We start from the raw sequence: 17,613 nt of genomic DNA, 5'->3' as shown, positions 1-17,613 counted from the left end.
AATTTTTCGGGGAAAATTCAATTCTTACAGAAAACGCCCCGACGTCCAATTTTGTTGATCTCATTGATTGTAGTGTTAGAAGGACCTTTCTCTATTGTAAAGAAATTCAACGATGTGGTGTACTGCATTCAGAAGACACCCAGACATCGGAAGAAAGTAGTGCATGCAGATAGATTAGCTCCATTTTTAGATAGAAATATTGATTGTTAATTAGAAATAGTACAAAACTCAAATAAAGATTGCTAGGAATTGGAGAGTTGTGTTTGTGTGTATATTTGTAAGTGCATTTTTTTAATTGGTGAATTTATTCTGCGTAAGGAATGTTTTCTTTTCTAGTTGGAAATTTTTAAGAAGAGGCTTGCCTGAGTTTCTGTTACAAGAGAATTCTCTGAGGAAGTTCCTGCGACCATTACTCATCGAGGGCAACTGGCTCCTTTCAATTGAGAAGACCGTCTCATCTTCAGAAGATCGGTCATTTGGTTCATCACGTTGAAGACTGTCCCTCTCGTGGTTTTTGATCCGTGGTTTTCCCACGAGACTGAGGGCAAATGCCGGGACAGAGACTTAGGGTGTTCACGAGGAACGTTGGGTCCACGGAAGATATTCCCCCCCTTTGTCTGAAGATTCATGGACCATTTCGTTATCCTTCCGGGAGACGGCGAGTATAGTGAAACCGCGAAGACAGCAGGGATATCTTCTATCAACTCGACTGTTATGGGAAAAATCTGGCCAATTTTTCTTCAAAAAAACAGTTCGAGTACGGAGAGGAGGAGGGCGAAGCTCGGTAACCTGTAGCAGCAGCTAAGGGAGAGCAGGATTCGTCCGGACAGTGTAGACGCAAAAAGAGAGGGACCAGGCGTTTCGTTCGGTAACCTGTAGCAGCAGCTAAGGGAGAGCGGAGTATCGTTGGTGCCCTAATAGCAGCGTCAGAGTCCTGGGTCTTCAATCTCCGTGAGAATTGTCGGGACGACAATTTTGAAGAAGGGGGGCAGTGTTGCGCCCCCGTGTTACGCCCCTGGATCTACATCTTTGTATCGGGTGATACTTTTCGCGGGATCAACTCTTTACGCCTCCGGAAGATCGTCGTCAAGGGAGTTGTTGTTAAACAACTAAGGGTCTTCTTCTGTTTTCGGGAGACATGACAGATTTGGTCTAGCGGTCGCATCGTGCGGACGTTTTCCGAGACCCTGAGCTTCTTTGCATTACGAATGCACTATTTGTTATATTTCATTGGTTTCGTGTATTGGTTCCTCATATTAAAGTTCATTTCCCTATTATGCGAGTGTCTTTATTTCGCGCGCGAGTGAGAGTGACTGTGTGTGAGTGACTGAGCGAGAGGCGTCCCGAGGACGCAACAATATATATATATATATATATATATATATATATATATATATATATATATATAACTGCGGTGTTCATTTCTGGGACTGAAAGAGATTTCTTGTCTCTTTCTCTGGTTATAGCATTCGATGATATTAATAGGTACACTTTATTGGCTCCATTGAAAGCGGAAGAAGGCACATAGAGTACAGTGACGTTAGAAAAGTCTTTATTTCTTGTATCCTGATTATTTCTAGCTACTGTTCTTGCGTGTGCGTGTGTATATTTGCGCTCGCGTGAGATTATATTTATTTATCGATTATTTTCAAAGCATATATAAATACCTAACTGAATGTGTGAGTGTATTTATGCACATTATCAGTTTTTTCTTATAAAAAAAAATTCGGCCAAAAACTAAAAAATATACTATATTGTACATTTCACTTGTGATAGTCAAATAATATTATTTTTATAAAAATAAGTATCAAATTAAATCAATTTTTTTTCATATTTTCATATTTTTTCTGATGATTTACTAATATCTAATTTATCCGAGAAGAGAATTATATTTATTTATTTCATTGAAGTAAAATTTTTTTTGAAAAATAAAAATGTGAATCGCAGTCAGCAACTTAAGAACAAAAAATTTTTCCAAAAATGATTATTAAACCTTATATCTTTGATTAACATATCTATGTATATATTTGTTGAGTTTAAGTATTTTAAATATTCATTGTACGACGAGTTTCTGATTGACTTTAAACACACGCTAATACGAAACTAGCACGAGAATTCAAGCGATATTGATTGCAGCGGATACATAAATGTTTCGCTTTCTACAAGCACATGTACGTATTTACATCGCAAAATACAGATATTTACGCATAATATGTATCGCAAATATGTGGTATATAATGTACTGTACAAATAATTTAGGCAGTTGTAGTATTGGGAAATTTGCATGTATCGGTATTATTCGATCAGAGAGACAGGGAATTACATGAAATTTTCGCCAGCGATATATCAGAAATATCTAATTACAGTTTTATACGATTATACTACAATAGCACGATGAATAGAAAAGATATAAATGTACATGTTCGTTGACAGCCGAATTAAACAATTGAGTCATCGTTATCCTAAATCTATTTTGTACAATTAAAGAAGCTTGTTGACTATATTAATTTGACGCCAAAATCACGATTATCGCGTAAGAAAGATATCGTGTCATGAAATGCTATAATAAATATATCTTATTGGCGTTTATTTATTTCTTCTTTTATTTTGTCTTCGTTGATTAAGAAATTATTGATTTTTCACTTTATTCATACATGTATATCGCAGGGGAACAATTGTGTGTTAAACGCCACCTGATTCTTGTTACATATCATTTATTAAAACACGGTGGCATTAAACAATTACATTACATATTTTCTACTATATACATTTATTTTATCTTTTAATGTTCCCTTGATGTATTTGGAGGCAAAACCTTAATAATGTTAATGTATGACGATTAATATCAATCAGTTTCAATCACTTTGTTTTACGCACAAAGTTTAGCGATACATCGAAGGCAACAGTGAACATATAAATATATTTGTTTGACCGATGTATCGTATGACTCTTATATATAACTCTCGCAAATAACTTGGACCTCAGAATGGGTTATACTTTCGATGAATTTCATATTGGCAGAGAAATCACTTGGATTCAACTTCTCGAATATAACGTCGCAATCACGTATCGTTCGTACTTTTGCATACATTATCAATATAATGACAATTGTAACTATAGAAAAGGTGAATTACACCTCATTACGGAAGACGACGTTAATGTCCGTCTGAGAACTCAATTCACCTCGAAGATTTTCACTTTTGAAGTTCATTTCTCTCGATATAGGGATGAATCTATTCAACAGGACGAACTTTTAAAAGCCGGGTATCATTTCTCCTTTAAAAGGAATCCTCAGCCTCATCCATGTCGATCAGTGGCAGCCTTTCATAGCCCGTAGCGCCCATACTAAGCGGCGCATACTGCTAAAGAGCCATACTACTGATTTCATTATCATTCACCTGACTTTGAGTGGCGGAGGACGTCGCCTCCATGAGACCCTCATCTTCCCCTTCGACCTCTTGCTTGTCGACGCAATACCTGCATCGCATCTTCGCGTCATCCCCCACCTTCACCGATCGCGAAATGATGATCAAAGTGATCACACTGACAACGAAGAGTCCAGCCGGCACGATTATGGCGATCAGCAGCTCCATTCGCGTCTTTTTCAGATCGAAACGCGCCACCACGAAGGCCGAGTCGTTCTGGACAATCCGCATAAATTGCAAACATCCCGCATTGTTAGTATTTTACAATCTAGGATGATAATTGATGGTTAAATTATTGCATACAAATCATTGTATTTTTCGTCAGCTTTAACTTTATCTTTTTATAACTGTGTTCGAAACATGCAAGAGTTATCGGTATTCTAATCTTCTTTTCCAAGAAAAATTATTTATTAATGTTTCAACAATTAAAAAAAGAGACTTAATTGTTCTCATACATTTCTCATATTAAAATAGCCTTTTTATCTCGATGAAAAATTGCCAGAAATGGATCAGATTCATCAAATCCATCTTATTTATTCGTCAAGTCTTTGGATGGAAAATTCCTTACCTTGTTATAGTAGCAAGGATATCTGCTCTGCGCGGTTTCATTATTGCCATCACGGCCGTGGGTGAGAAGAAATTGCCTGCATTCGCCTCTGAGGGTGTTGACGCAACGCTCGAGATTGATGTATAATCGCGAGCTGTTATAGATCGTCAGAGACTTTTGCGCCGGGACATAGGCGTTTGTGGGATCCGTCGGATATTGTAAGCTCCTCCCATAGATTTTTAAGAAACTCGTGAAGTTAATGGACGGTTGGGGAACCTTGATGTCCTTCAGCAAAGTACCGTTCACGCAATCCTCCGTTCTGCGAAGGTAAATGCAGTAGCATTATGTGTATCAATAATTTAGCAGTATCAATTAAATAATGCGTAACACAGGGGTAAGTTTTTGTCTCGATTACTTTTATCAATAGTTTGAGATATTTTTGAAAAATGCTTGTGTTCTTCATTCTTGATTACTATACACTATACAAATATTGTATTGAATGAACACTTGATTCAATAGCTACGGAAGAATGTGATTTAATTGAAAACTTTCTCGGATATGCAATTTATCGAGCGTGAATATTAAACCCGCATTCGAGAATGTAGAAATTAATTAAAAAATAGCATGAATTTTAAATGCGATTATTAAATAAATACTGTAACCCAATAATCAACGCGTAAATCATTTTTAAAGCTTCAAACACCTTTATCTTTGTTAAGTTAGCAACCTTACCATAAAAAATCGGAATAATATACATACATCATTTTATTTTCTAGCGCAATATTTTCATACGTGTATATCTTCATAGTGAAAAAAGAATTTTAAAGCATTTAAATCTAATAAATAAATATCCATAAGTAAGTATTATCTATTACTTATGGACTCCCCAAAATTAATTAATTGTATTTTCAGCCATATATATCGAAGCCACTTATTTTTACTACACATAGCATTTCTCCACATTCTTGCTTTCTTACACGACAGTATGGGGTATTTCCATAGCAACCATTGATCCAGCAGCTGGGTTTGTGATTCGCTGTAAAATTTTCGATACTTATCCTCTCGCACTTCATTGACGATTTAAATAAAATTTCAGTTTCTCAGCTGGAATGTAACTTGCGAACGGTGAATTGAATTTGTGGTTGTAAATTTTATCAATACAGATGCATATCTCATAAAAACATATCATAATTTTATCAAACAGAAACATGTATCTTTATATATATTATAAATATTATATTGCGATTATATAATGATAATAATAATAACGAGATAACATTAAACTTTACTTAAAATAAAAAAGGAGAAATTAAGTATAATTTACACTATACTATTCTATTTTTGTTCTGTGGACAAGAAATGTCAAGGTCCGATTGATCAATACTTATGGCAATGCTATAAATGTATAAATCTTTTTTTGATGAGAGAGAAAATGGCAAAAATATTTCTCCTTTCAATTACTGGCCAAAGCTCTAGTGATTTTTACCTATCAGCATCCAATTCGATTCTCCCTTCGTATTTAATATTTAATAAATTTCCTCTCATCTTCCACGTACATTCAAGATACTCAAATATATCAGCAAATTGAAATTTGATATTAATTGCGACATGAAACTTTGTAAGATTGGCATAAAAATTTAACATATAACATTTAAAAAATTGATATTGCACTTATTGAATATAATTATTTGCAATGTATTGTATATAAAATATCGATATCTCTCATTATAATGAAACTTTCTAATCTCATTGATGTTTATGATATTCTATTTTCCAATTAATAAATTTAATTAACGAAATTTCAATAGCACAAACTCTTGACCAAAAAATTGGTGTCGTTATAAAATTTTGCTATTCGTTATTACCTAATGACGTGTTCATCGTGCGTAACGGCGAAGCAACTGGCGATGATGCTGCCGTTGTGCTCGTCCCAGATCTTAACGGGCTCGTCCAGTCTGGTACCAGGCAGACTACCGTTTGCTCTGTTCAAGGCCATCCCGCGGGAGCACCTCGCGGAGATGATGTTGTTGTCCTGCATCAGGTAAACGTTGATGTCGCTGGTGGTGATATTTGGGCAGTATCTGTCACAGTGGAAGTGGCTCTTGATCTTCGTGCATCTGGAGTTTTCACAGCTAAAGAAGCCGTTCAGCTTCATATTATCCTTCTCGCTGTCGATGACGATACCGTCAGCCTTAACATGACAGAGCAGCAGCTCGCTCATGTTCGAACAATGCCCGAGGCTGCAGTTGAACACGCCTGTCAAAGTGCTGCACTCGCTGCCGTTGTTGCAGTTGTACTTTTTCATGGTGCTCATGTTTGCCTATTCGACATTTCTCATATTGAATCTCATCATTATGCATTGATTTATCTAATATTTAATTGTATTAATATATTTTGATAGGAATGTAATTTTAAAATTTTAATCTGTCGCAAATGTTGTCCTTAAAAATTATACATACAAAAACTGATGTCTTTAAATCTGAAATGTTTGAAATGCGAGACACATCGAATCTCGAGTTAATTTTAGTTAAAAGACAAAATCTCTTTCTAAAAGCATATAAAAATAAAGTTTTACTCGAGACCTTCTCTTTGACATTTCATTTTTAATATTCTAACTTCGTTCTCCCATTGCACACAATCGCTAGAGAAGAGAAGTTAATTAGCATTTACGTTTTTTTTTTGTTCCAGCGCAGTTACGCGTAATTCTGTTGCGAAATTATCTTTTTAATAGGATGTTCGAGGAACGTCCTGTGTAAAGGATATCGTGCACGTAATTAGGAAAATTAGGACTTGGCTGTTTATAGAAGTTTGTCCGTCAATATGGTTGCAAAAGACTGCGCGGTATACACAAACTATAGTTATCGTCCTTTCTCGTCAACACCGTTAATTAAATCCCATTAGTTTCAGGATGTTTCAGGTCTGTTGGCGAAGCATTAGTGGTCGGCATACAGTATCATGCCATGCGCCTAAATATTCATATTCTTGGTGAGGCACTCCCTCAAGAATAATTCGTACCTCCCTCTCATTTGCTGGGCGTTAGATTGAGATAATGAATACCTATTTTTAGCTAGCTTACGCGCGATAACTTGATACCTTTCGCGAACGCCAACGAACCTTTTTCGGGTCAAATACGTTGAACGAGTTGAAAACAAATCAACAGAACTTGCGACACGCATTTTAATTGTACTCTAAATACAGGTATTCACGGACAATATCATCCCCGTTTAATTAAACTAAGCATTCAAATGCTGCTATAAATAATTCACGAAAACAGAATTACGGTCGTATCATTCTATATATCATCTTCATCCTGATTTAAATTTTATGAATTTCGCAGAGTAATGAACAATATAATTTTGCCCATAAAGTCGTTTGCAAATAACTTTTCTAATCTCGAGAACATTGTTGACGAAAGACTGGTTCTTGATGATGTATTGCTATTGCGACGGTGAAAATTTACGTCATATCGTCCATCTCTGTCGCTTTTGATGAGATCTTCAGCAACAGCTCCAACGGATCGTGTTCATTGAATAATTATATTTAACAACGAGAGAACAGATAGTATATTATTTGTAAGTAGCAAGGGAAAAGAGATTTTTTAAAATTTCTCTTGTAATGCATCATATGCATATCGTATACGCAATAAATGTTCTACTGGTAATTTTTCTTCGTATTACAAGAAGTTTACCCTCTTTCACGGTATGCTGAAAGCATCCGCTCTGCAGACTGTAATCGATGCCCCGCGATGCTTGATGAACCGTTATATAGAGGCGAAGATAAGAATATGAAATGGGGTGGAAATTTTGAAGGGCAAGTTAGAGACAAAAATTAAGTGCAATTTTTTTATCATAGATTTTTTAAAAGAAAAGTGTAAAAAACAGTTTTATTATATATGAATCAAAGAATTGATACATTTATGCAGGAACGAATTTATAGGCGAGATTCTGCAAAATTCGTAAAATTTATAGTACAAAAATATATAATATAATGTGAATACATCCGTTCAAATATTAATTTTTTTTCTTACGAATCGTTCTAGTAGCATTTCAATATTACTATATGTGGACTATCTGATTTTTACGAATAAAATTATATTGGATTTATATAAATATGAGGATAATATATATAGATAATATGAGGATATATAGATAAAACGCGATCTCTCTCCGTATATGTAAAGGTCGCAAATAATATAGGTATTTTACATTCCTGCCTGTCTCTGTAATTTTGTCGAGATGGTATAACATCGACATTATATTTTAATGATAAATTGCGGGAAATGTCAATGTTATCGAGGATAAAGGAAAACGAGGAATTGATCTCTAAGGGGTAGTTTCAATGTATAAAGCAGGGTTTGCTGCTACGAGCTTAACACCGTGAATGTTAGGAATTTGTAATAATCATGAAAGTAATTTCTAATAATATAGCGATGCCGTAGTTGAATTTTATTTCAGATGCAATTTAAATTTTCTGCGGTGCTTTTCTTCCCACCCTCGACATTTGACGCGACGAAGAAATTGAAGTCACTATACGTTCTTCGGTAAAACTGTAATATCCCCATGAAATGGAAACGCCTACAGAAAAGTGGCCGTTTGTGTGGGAGCTTACGATCGTATGTCGGTTGGGGAAATGTGCTGTGGAAATAAAGTGATCGAAATCCGAAGGATAAACGTTGGCTTGTTTCTGCCTTCCGAGAAGAACGAGAAGAACATCTCGTTTTTCTGGTCAAGCGAAAGATGTTTTCGGGAAGATTATGGCAAGTGGCCAGTAAGCGTAATAGCTCGTTATTCTCCGAGAGAAAGATTTGCAAAGGATTTTCAAGTTGATTGCGTAATTATCCGAGATTATAATCGCTCACGTATAGAGAAAGCGATCAAGCACAGGATCGTAAAACTTTAATGTAATATCAGATTTCGTAAATGTTTCCAATCTACGGAAAGTCTGCTAATTATATTTCCTCTCAGTTTTGTTAATTTTAAAATAGCTTCGTAACATTTTCAAGAAAACACAGATTGTTAATTTTAACATTCAAATCAATATTTCTGAATAAACAAATCTGTAAATTAACAATTTCTCTTTTTAACGTATTCGTAATCACCTTTAAAAAAAGGTAAAAAAAGGCGACCAGTTAAGGGCACGCCATTAACAAAAATTATCCATTGCAAACCCATGTACAATAGAATTGTATGAAAAATTATCGATTATAAACCCATGTACAATCGTAACAAAAGTAATGAAATAAAAAAAAAATTGCGCCAAGTGAAAGTAGAAACTTGTACCAGTGGAAAATTAAAGTTGCAGACATATATAGAGTCGTATAATGAATCAATAAAAATTTAAATTTGCAAATGTAGAATTGTACCATAAAAAAACTTATCTTTTAAAAAAAAGATAAACAAGATGCCAAGTCCATGCGCCATGTGAAAAAGTGTTAAACAAAAAAGTATTTTTAAGTAAAAAAATCTATCAATTGACAAAAATTTATGTTCTAAAATTAATAACTCTACAAAAAGTAATGTCCAATTATTGCGCGAATAAATAAACATTTTTATAAAAAATTAAAATTTAAAAACTTATGCAAATTTAAAATTAATATAAAATAAAAAGAAATAGAAAAATTTTAGTTAAAAAAACTGGGCGCGCTGCTAAATAATATTCTAATGATATTAAAATTAAATTGTTACTTTTAAACTCATTGCAGCGCGCCCAGTTTTTTTAACTAAAATTTTTTTATTTCTTTTTATTTTATATTAATTTTAAATTTGCATAAGTTTTTAAATTTTAATTTTTTATAAAAATGTTTATTTATTCGCGCAATAATTGGACATTACTTTTTGTAGAGATATTAATTTTAGAACATAAATTTTTGTCAATTGATAGATTTTTTTACTTAAAAATACTTTTTTGTTTAACACTTTTTCACATGGCGCATGGACTTGGCATCTTGTTTATCTTTTTTTTAAAAGATAAGTTTTTTTATGGTACAATTCTACATTTGCAAATTTAAATTTTTATTGATTCATTATACGACTCTATATATGTCTGCAACTTTAATTTTCCACTGGTACAAGTTTCTACTTTCACTTGGCGCAATTTTTTTTTTATTTCATTACTTTTGTTACGATTGTACATGGGTTTATAATCGATAATTTTTCATACAATTCTATTGTACATGGGTTTGCAATGGATAATTTTTGTTAATGGCGTGCCCTTAACTGGTCGCCTTTTTTTACCTTTTTTTAAAGGTGAGTTTTTAGAGATTATATCATTCATTTTTGTATATGATAAGCATCTTTAAATAAATAAGCAAATTCAATTTTTCTGGCATTTTCTTATTTTAGGTACATATATATCCAATAATTAATATACAAAATTAAATATTATTCATCACACACTTTGTATCAAAATAATATATTTTTAAAAATTTATTTTAAATTTATTTAATCATTTTTATCATTGTGATTGTAGTGGCAAGGATTTTATTGCTCAGTGTCATTGCAAGCATCTGGCCTGTATATACCATAATATATTGTGTAATACATTGGCTAAGTATGACAATATGGATTTTGATAGATTCCCATGGAATATTGGAATTTTGTCGGACTTGCAGTCATCCACCACATATGCAGCCTACAATTAAAGAACGCATTTATTCCATATTATTTGCTTCCGTTATTGGCATAGTGCACATTTTTATATATCTCAATGCTGTAGATAGCAAAACATTTTGAAAACATCTATCTTTCTATGTTATCTGCTTTTTTGAAAATATTGCAGCAAATTTATTATGGCAATATGCTTGTTCTCCTGCAGTTAAAGAGGCTTAGTACTTTAATATAATCTTTATTATTTGTATCATTTCCTTTTTCTTGGGAATTACAGCAATGCTTTTGTACTATATTGTCTTGCATCCCTCAAAAAGACAACATACTTCAAACGCACCAGTTCAAGCAATGTAACTTTGATATTTATTTACTTTAAAAAATGAGAGATAAACTATACAATATGCAATTAACCTTATCTTATGACTTTTATAAATCTTATGATAAAATCTAACTCTCTCTTAATCTTTATTATGAAAAGAATCTCGGTATTATATGAAATAATTTCATTGTAATTAATAGTTTAACTTTCAAAAATTTTGCAAAATAAAATAACTCATACATTGTATTTCTACCTATATATAAAAAAAAGATAGGTAAATATAAATAAATAAATATATATTTATGATATACAATAAATAAATATATATTTATATTTATATATATATATATATATATATATATATAAAATGTTGGATTTTTATTATATATATATAATTTTAAAAAATCTTTTTTATATGCTATTGAATTTTAATACATACAATTTTGATTATATGTATTTTAATTGATTATATTTATAAGTATTTTTATATTATCTTAAAAAGACTGCATAGAATTATTTGTGCGACACTCTTATATGTATGTATAATTAATAGGGACCAACTACACATTTTTTTCCACTGAATAAAAACAATCTCAATATTAAAATTAAATTATAAAAAAGATACTGTGATATTTTATTGATGAGAAATGTACATTTATAATTGTATTAAATACAAAAATAAACATGCCATGAATTACTATATATACATATTTTCATAATTATCAAACTTAAAAATATAATATTGTTACCAAAGAAGAAAGCACTATTTAAAAACTCTAAAAGTTCATAATTTGTTAAATTAGTAATTAAATACTGCATTTTGTATAATTTTTAAGCTTTATTCTTTTATTTTTCTTTATTTAATTGAATAGATATTAACATCCAATGTAGCATACAGATTAAATTAACAACCAAAAAAATAAATCTTAACTTTGAAATATATTTTTGTTTCTTTTAAATATCAATCAACTGGATTTTGTACTACTATTAATATGAATTCTTTATCTGGTGCCATCATAATTTTATGTTTTTTGCTACGTATGCGCAAGAAAGTTAAATCATTTGTTGGATTCAAGTCACGTACGACAGAACGAGCTTTATCTGACAATTGACTTATCAAACCTGCGTATTGAACTGTTGTCGTATTATCTAATGTTGACTTTATAGGAATACCTAAAACAAATATAATTTTATAAATTTTTGTTTACAACTACAAGTAAATCATGTCAATGATCTCATGTAATACCTTCTGCATTCACCACTATTGTTCCAACTACCCTTTTATGAGACTGAATTTGTTTCATAGTTTCTTCAACCTCTTATAAATTATTTCATCGAAATTTATTAATAAAATTTTTATTTTAAATATTCCAATAACGGAAGCAAATCATATGGAATAAATGCGTTCTTTAATTGTAGGCTGCATATGTGGTGGATGACTGTAAGTCCGACAAAATTCCAATATTCCATGGGAATCTATCAAAATCTATATTGTCATACTTAGCCAATGTATTACACAATATATTATGGTATATACAGGCCAGATGCTTGCAATGACACTGAGCAATAAGATCCTTGCCACTACAATCACAATGATAAAAATGATTAAATAAATTTAAAATAAATTTTAAAAAATATATTATTTTGATACAAAGTGTGTGATGAATAATATTTAATTTTGTATATTAATTATTGGATATATATGTACCTGCAATAAGAAAATGCCAGAAAAATTGTAAAATAGTTCCTATAGCACTGATATTAGATTTATCTTGTTAAGCTAATCGAATGCTGCGATGATAACTAGCCATTGCCCAACCCATGCTCACAAGTGAGCTGATAATGCTACCTGCTTGATGTACAACTGAAAAAAATATAGAAGCTAATTAAGAAAATTATTAAAAATATATGCATACTCATACATAGGCATTTATATAATTGAAATATTATTGAAATAATAGCAAAATATCTGATTTTGTATCACAGACTGTAAACTTGCACATAAATTATTATGACAATAAATTTGCAAATAATAACATTAAAATTGAATGTAAAAATTGAAATTGAAAATTGAAATTGAAAATATCTAACCCCGCACGCTGTCAATATAGCGGAGGGCAACTATCGCCGTCTGTTGTAAAACGTGCGAGATGGACATTTCCAATACATGCATCTATTCATGTGTTGTGTACGTGTAATATATGTGTGCGCATGTGTTGTATACGTGTGAATACGTGTAGCACGATACTACTATGTTTGCGTGGTCGATGATGATAATAATGATGACGGGGACGTTTCTTAAAAGAAATTTTTCATATTTCGACTTTGCAATTATATATCTCTGCTTACAAATCACGTAGAGCAAAAATAAAGACACTTTTATTATATAATTCAAACTCAATCTATCGATTAAGTCTAGTATAAACTCGATTGCTTCAGCCGTTATTGAGAATTCGAAATATTATAAAGACTCAAATGTCCGACTCGCGTTAAGATACACGGTGTCTCGGCTACGCCCTTAACTGGTCGCGAGACACTACTGTGTCCCTTGATTCTTGATGTAAAAAAACAAACGCATTAAATTAAATTAACAGTCAAATAAATGATAAAATAAACAAATTTAATTGAACAATTTTTCTCTTTCAAATAGCACACTCGTTATTTCCGATTTATTTTCAAAAAAAATGAATAAAAAAATTCTAAATCTTCATATTCTTACATCCCTATGGACAATATTTTGGATACAATTGATATAAAAAAATATTTTAGAACAAAATGCTCTTTTGTATCACATATACTCAAAGAGTTTTTTTTAGAGTTTTTTAAAATTTATAAATTTCGTATTTTGATTATTCTTCCCACACATTTGACAAGTGTTTTTTTTTATATACACCTGAATTTTCTCTAAAAATACTTTGTACTTGAAATGCATATTTACTCAGCGTTGGACTCTGTACACACATGACTGTACTACACAGCTTCCAAAGGGAAATAACGTTACGATGTACCATTGCTCTACGCACCTCAGGGCATGCGATTGTATTAAACTTGGTGCAGTTTTCGAAAAGCACGTCGGTGCCGTTGCGTCTTACGGTCGCGTGAAGCTGAGCACAATAGCCGCTGGTTTTTGTCAAGCACCATTCGCCGCAACTCGCCCAGCCGCAATTGTTCACCATCGTGGCATTAACGGTTTGGCACATCACCGGATCCGGCTCGATGCCGATGTGAAAGGCTCTAAAATTAATTATGGCCGACGTCGTTAACGCGACATGAATGCGATCTCGTAGAAACAAACCATTTATAACCAACATTTTATAGCTCTATCACGAGACAAAATTGTTGAGAGGAGAAAATAAGGTAATTTAACTCGAATAACTCTCTTCATTGTGAATAGCGCTACTTCTGCGGAGACTTGGCGGAAAAATAAATCTTGCAGGTTGAAGTAATCGGAAACTATTAGTCTGCCAGTTAAAGATTGGAAAAATTGGAATTTATATTTAGTTGTAATAGAAATGCAAATTTTTAACGTCAATTAGGAATTACGTGGTTCCTTACCTATACGATGGTGCGTAAATCGCCACCCCGAGGTAGACCAAGGCCACACAACTGATGACAAAGGTAAACTGGAAGAAGCAGATGCTGCCGCAGATCCTGCGGTCCTGTTCCGGTATCATACGACGTTTCTGTTTTCGACCCATCGCGTGATGCTTCGCGATTTCGATTTACCGATACTTCTGTTCCCGTTTTATCAATATCTCTCTATTGGATTTTTTCCAATTTCTTCAATTTGCGTAAATTTTAATCCCTCGAAAGAGCGAGCGTTCCCGATACCAACGCGAACTCGTTAAAGAATTATTTCATCTATCGAAGTTGATCTTTATCCTCTTGTCGATCTTATCCTCTTAACGAAAATTAATTCTTCTCTCTTTGAAATTGATAATCTTCATAAAGTCGAGTGTCGCGTATATTATGTTTTGCCTTCTCTTTCTGCAAGCACATGATATAAAAAGCCCGGCGACTTCATGTCGACATTTCATTACTATCGTAGAGCAAGCGACTATAGTAGCTTCGTAAAAGTTTAACCGCCGTCTCGCCCGAAGAGAACAACAAGTCGAGAGATCAGTGGACGACTGTACTCGTTTCGTAGAAAGAATCGATCGTTCCTAGCAGTTCCATTCTCTTTTTTTTTTGTTATCGCAACAAAATATTATCCGATAAAAATGCAGCGCGTGCAAAATATTTCGTATTATATATGGATCTCCGTTTTATTTTTCCTGCACTAACTCCGTTTGGAGAGAGCGAAGTCGGTCGACAAGTGCGTATGTATGTGTCACGATTCCTCTATCGATTAAATGATTTCGCTGCCGTCCCCTTACGAGCACAAATATGCGTCACAACGCACGATCATCATGTCATTTCGTCATAAAGTGCGTCCTTGAGGTGATCCTTGAAACCTTCAAGCTTATAATTTTCCGATTCTCCGGAAACGATGAAAATTGTTAGCGCTGATAAAAAAAATCGTTGATATCCAGCATCAAATCAGATTCCTTGATTCTTGGAAGTTAATTAATTTCGTTTCTAATATATTGCCGATTCCGCATAAAACCGCTATAAATTCGTCTTACGCGACTAATCAGACACGTGACTCACAATTCTATCGAATCCGTGGAAGGTCGCTCCACTTTTTTCGACTGGGATGACCTACGTTGATTTAAGCTGGCGCGATTAGCCGTTCGTCGATAGATAGAGATAGGTGTAGAAACGTATAACATCGAAGAGGCCTCCTTCCATGTTTACACTGCAAGGATCCACCCTATTTTTTCGTTGGACACATTTGATCTGCCCGATGCACTTAGGACAATTACCAGGACAATTAACTTCATTAGCCGCGAGTATAAATATCGTGCAATTATGCATCGATTAATTTTATTACCGCGAGCGATTAATCGCTTGATGATCTTTACAAAAAGGAAAGGGCGTTATCGATTCCAGATTTCTGCGTTTGCCATCGCACATGGCATCGTTAATATTTCATCTCTAGCGTTCTTTATATCGTCGTCGCGTTCTCGCTGGCATACTGCCGATTTGAAATTAAGATACGGATGCTTTAAACTGATGCACGCACATTTCTGAAATTGATAGGTCTCCACATGCTTCTTTCTTTAAGTAAACTTTCCTTTGCTATCGTTAAAGTGGTTAAAGTAACGTCAACATTATTATTCACATTCGAGAAAGAGGTTCGTTTCTGCGTTTTTCATAAAGAGAAAATCGATCTCTGGGTGTAAGTGAGAAAGAGAGATGCTTGTCTGGAGGACATCCACGATAGTACGATGAAGTCCTTAATGGTTGTTCCATTTGTGAGTAACCTTGAATGAAACGATTATCTTGCCGATAATACCTTTGAAATTCTTGTTCCTAGAACGTCATTTTTCAAACAATAGGCATGCTGTTTAACTGCGTTTGTCATTTTTCCCTTAAGACATCATTACAATTATTATATATGTATGAATAATTATGTATTCATTGCGTGCATATCTTTATTATACAATCTTCCGAACCATTTTTCATTATATTAATTATTTTGAGCTTTTCTTTCCTTTACAAAACAATTATAGACAGCGACAGAAATAATTAGAAAATATAATTTTTGCAGAATTATTGTTCGTTGATCGGGATTTTTCGGAAGAAATTCGGTTTCTTCCGAAAATTCTGCGAGATCTGTAACATTTTGCAATGTTCATTGTCTGACTAAACGCAGGTACTTACTACTCGTACGAAACGCAACGAATTTCTGAGAAAATCAAAACTGCTTTACCTTTGAGCTTGTTGAATGTTTCAAAGGCATCAACTTTTTCAAGAAAGTTTTTTCGCTCGATCATTGATTTAAAGCAGATAATACTAGATGTGCTTTCTTCTTCTTGTACAAGAAGATGAGAATTCGTTTACAAAATTTCGACAATTTTTACCTTGTGATTAAGAAATGCAATCAAAAAGATTTGCTGTAATTTATTGGTGTTTTTATTATGTATCTTCGTAAAATGTTCCAAAAATTTTTATATATTTCGAAACTTCATTTGATGAATTTTTCATAGATCAGGATAAAAAAACGAATCCACGATATTTCCTCTCTGATTTACCGTCGAGACAATAACGTATATCATTTTTTTTTTATTCACTTCACATTTCACTACACTTTGTTAATAATAATTGCACAGTAATGTTCGATCGCAAGAACAAATCGTGTCATTTAATCGTGAGAATGAATTTCACGTGTGCGCGATTAATATGCGGTTTCGGTCATCGAAGTCTGATCTTACAAGTATTTCCGGCCACGATCTCTTCGTCGAAATTTTTTCATCTTGAAGAAGGGAGTCGTGTTCACGCGTACACACACGAAGTAGCCATGCGATCAACCAGCTTCGACGACTGTTTGAAAACAAGTCTGCCAGTCGGTGGTGCGACTCGCAAGCTCTCTCGCACGGAGCTTGCGCCGTGGTATATCGCACTTTTCATGGGGGTGGAAATCTCTTTCATGGTGGAATGCCCGAATAAAACGTCGAACCGCAAGTTCATGGACTTATGTGATAGGATGAATCGCGAATCTTCTGGAAAAAGTATATAGTTGCTTACGATGAAAAAAGCTCCATAAAACTTAGCAATCTTTATTTTATATCTATTTTAAATCTATTTTACAATACTAAAGAAGGATTTAATTAT

The 17,613-nt window shown here is 33.3% G+C and overlaps 2 protein-coding genes across 5 annotated transcripts; both read right to left on the bottom strand.

The window, feature by feature from the left end:
• Positions 1-1,417: 1,417 nt before the first annotated feature.
• Teh4 (tipE homolog 4 phospholipid transfer protein) lies at positions 1,418-17,452 on the bottom strand. Of its 2 annotated transcripts, none has more exons than XM_029303092.2 (5): positions 14,452-17,450; positions 13,920-14,130; positions 5,838-6,292; positions 3,994-4,291; positions 1,418-3,641 (listed from the first exon to the last, which is right to left on the bottom strand). In XM_029303092.2, the coding sequence occupies exons 1-5, from the start codon at positions 14,592-14,594 to the stop codon at positions 3,363-3,365; spliced, it is 1,386 nt and encodes a 461-aa protein (XP_029158925.2). In that variant the 5' UTR covers positions 14,595-17,450; the 3' UTR covers positions 1,418-3,362. The 2 variants fall into 2 exon arrangements, with proteins under 2 accessions (XP_029158925.2, XP_029158926.2); XM_029303093.2 differs by having other exon boundaries at positions 3,593-3,693; positions 14,452-17,452.
• Positions 11,646-13,592, bottom strand: LOC146719997 (dynein light chain roadblock-type 2-like). 3 transcript variants are annotated; one of them, XM_085489194.1, is made up of 4 exons: positions 12,988-13,592; positions 12,605-12,760; positions 12,143-12,477; positions 11,646-12,069 (listed from the first exon to the last, which is right to left on the bottom strand). In XM_085489194.1, the coding sequence occupies exons 3-4, from the start codon at positions 12,198-12,200 to the stop codon at positions 11,858-11,860; spliced, it is 270 nt and encodes an 89-aa protein (XP_085345320.1). In that variant the 5' UTR covers positions 12,201-12,477; positions 12,605-12,760; positions 12,988-13,592; the 3' UTR covers positions 11,646-11,857. The 3 variants fall into 3 exon arrangements, with proteins under 3 accessions (XP_085345320.1, XP_085345321.1, XP_085345319.1); XM_085489195.1 differs by having other exon boundaries at positions 13,246-13,592; XM_085489193.1 differs by having other exon boundaries at positions 12,605-13,592.
• Positions 17,453-17,613: the final 161 nt, after the last annotated feature.

The sequence above is a fragment of the Nylanderia fulva genome, unplaced genomic scaffold (genome assembly GCF_048542155.1).
Source record: "Nylanderia fulva isolate GAGA-0341 unplaced genomic scaffold, ASM4854215v1 Scaffold8, whole genome shotgun sequence".
NCBI lineage: Eukaryota > Metazoa > Arthropoda > Insecta > Hymenoptera > Formicidae > Nylanderia > Nylanderia fulva.
The sequence above is the reverse complement of the archived record's forward strand: the minus strand, read 5'-3'. Positions and strand labels throughout refer to the sequence as shown.

Bases quoted from the DNA above. Each gene is read 5' to 3' on its own strand.
- Teh4 (XM_029303092.2), bottom strand. From the start codon at position 14,594: ATGGGTCGAAAACAGAAACGTCGTATGATACCGGAACAGGACCGCAGG. The intron at 14,131-14,451 runs GTAAGGAACCAC...AATTAATTTTAG, and splicing joins ATTTACGCACCATCGTATAG to AGCCTTTCACATCGGCATCG. The intron at 4,292-5,837 runs GTAATAACGAAT...TTACCTTCGCAG, and splicing joins CACGATGAACACGTCATTAG to AACGGAGGATTGCGTGAACG.
- LOC146719997 (XM_085489193.1), bottom strand. From the start codon at position 12,200: ATGAAACAAATTCAGTCTCATAAAAGGGTAGTTGGAACAATAGTGGTG. The intron at 12,070-12,142 runs GTATTACATGAG...TATTTGTTTTAG, and splicing joins AATAGTGGTGAATGCAGAAG to GTATTCCTATAAAGTCAACA.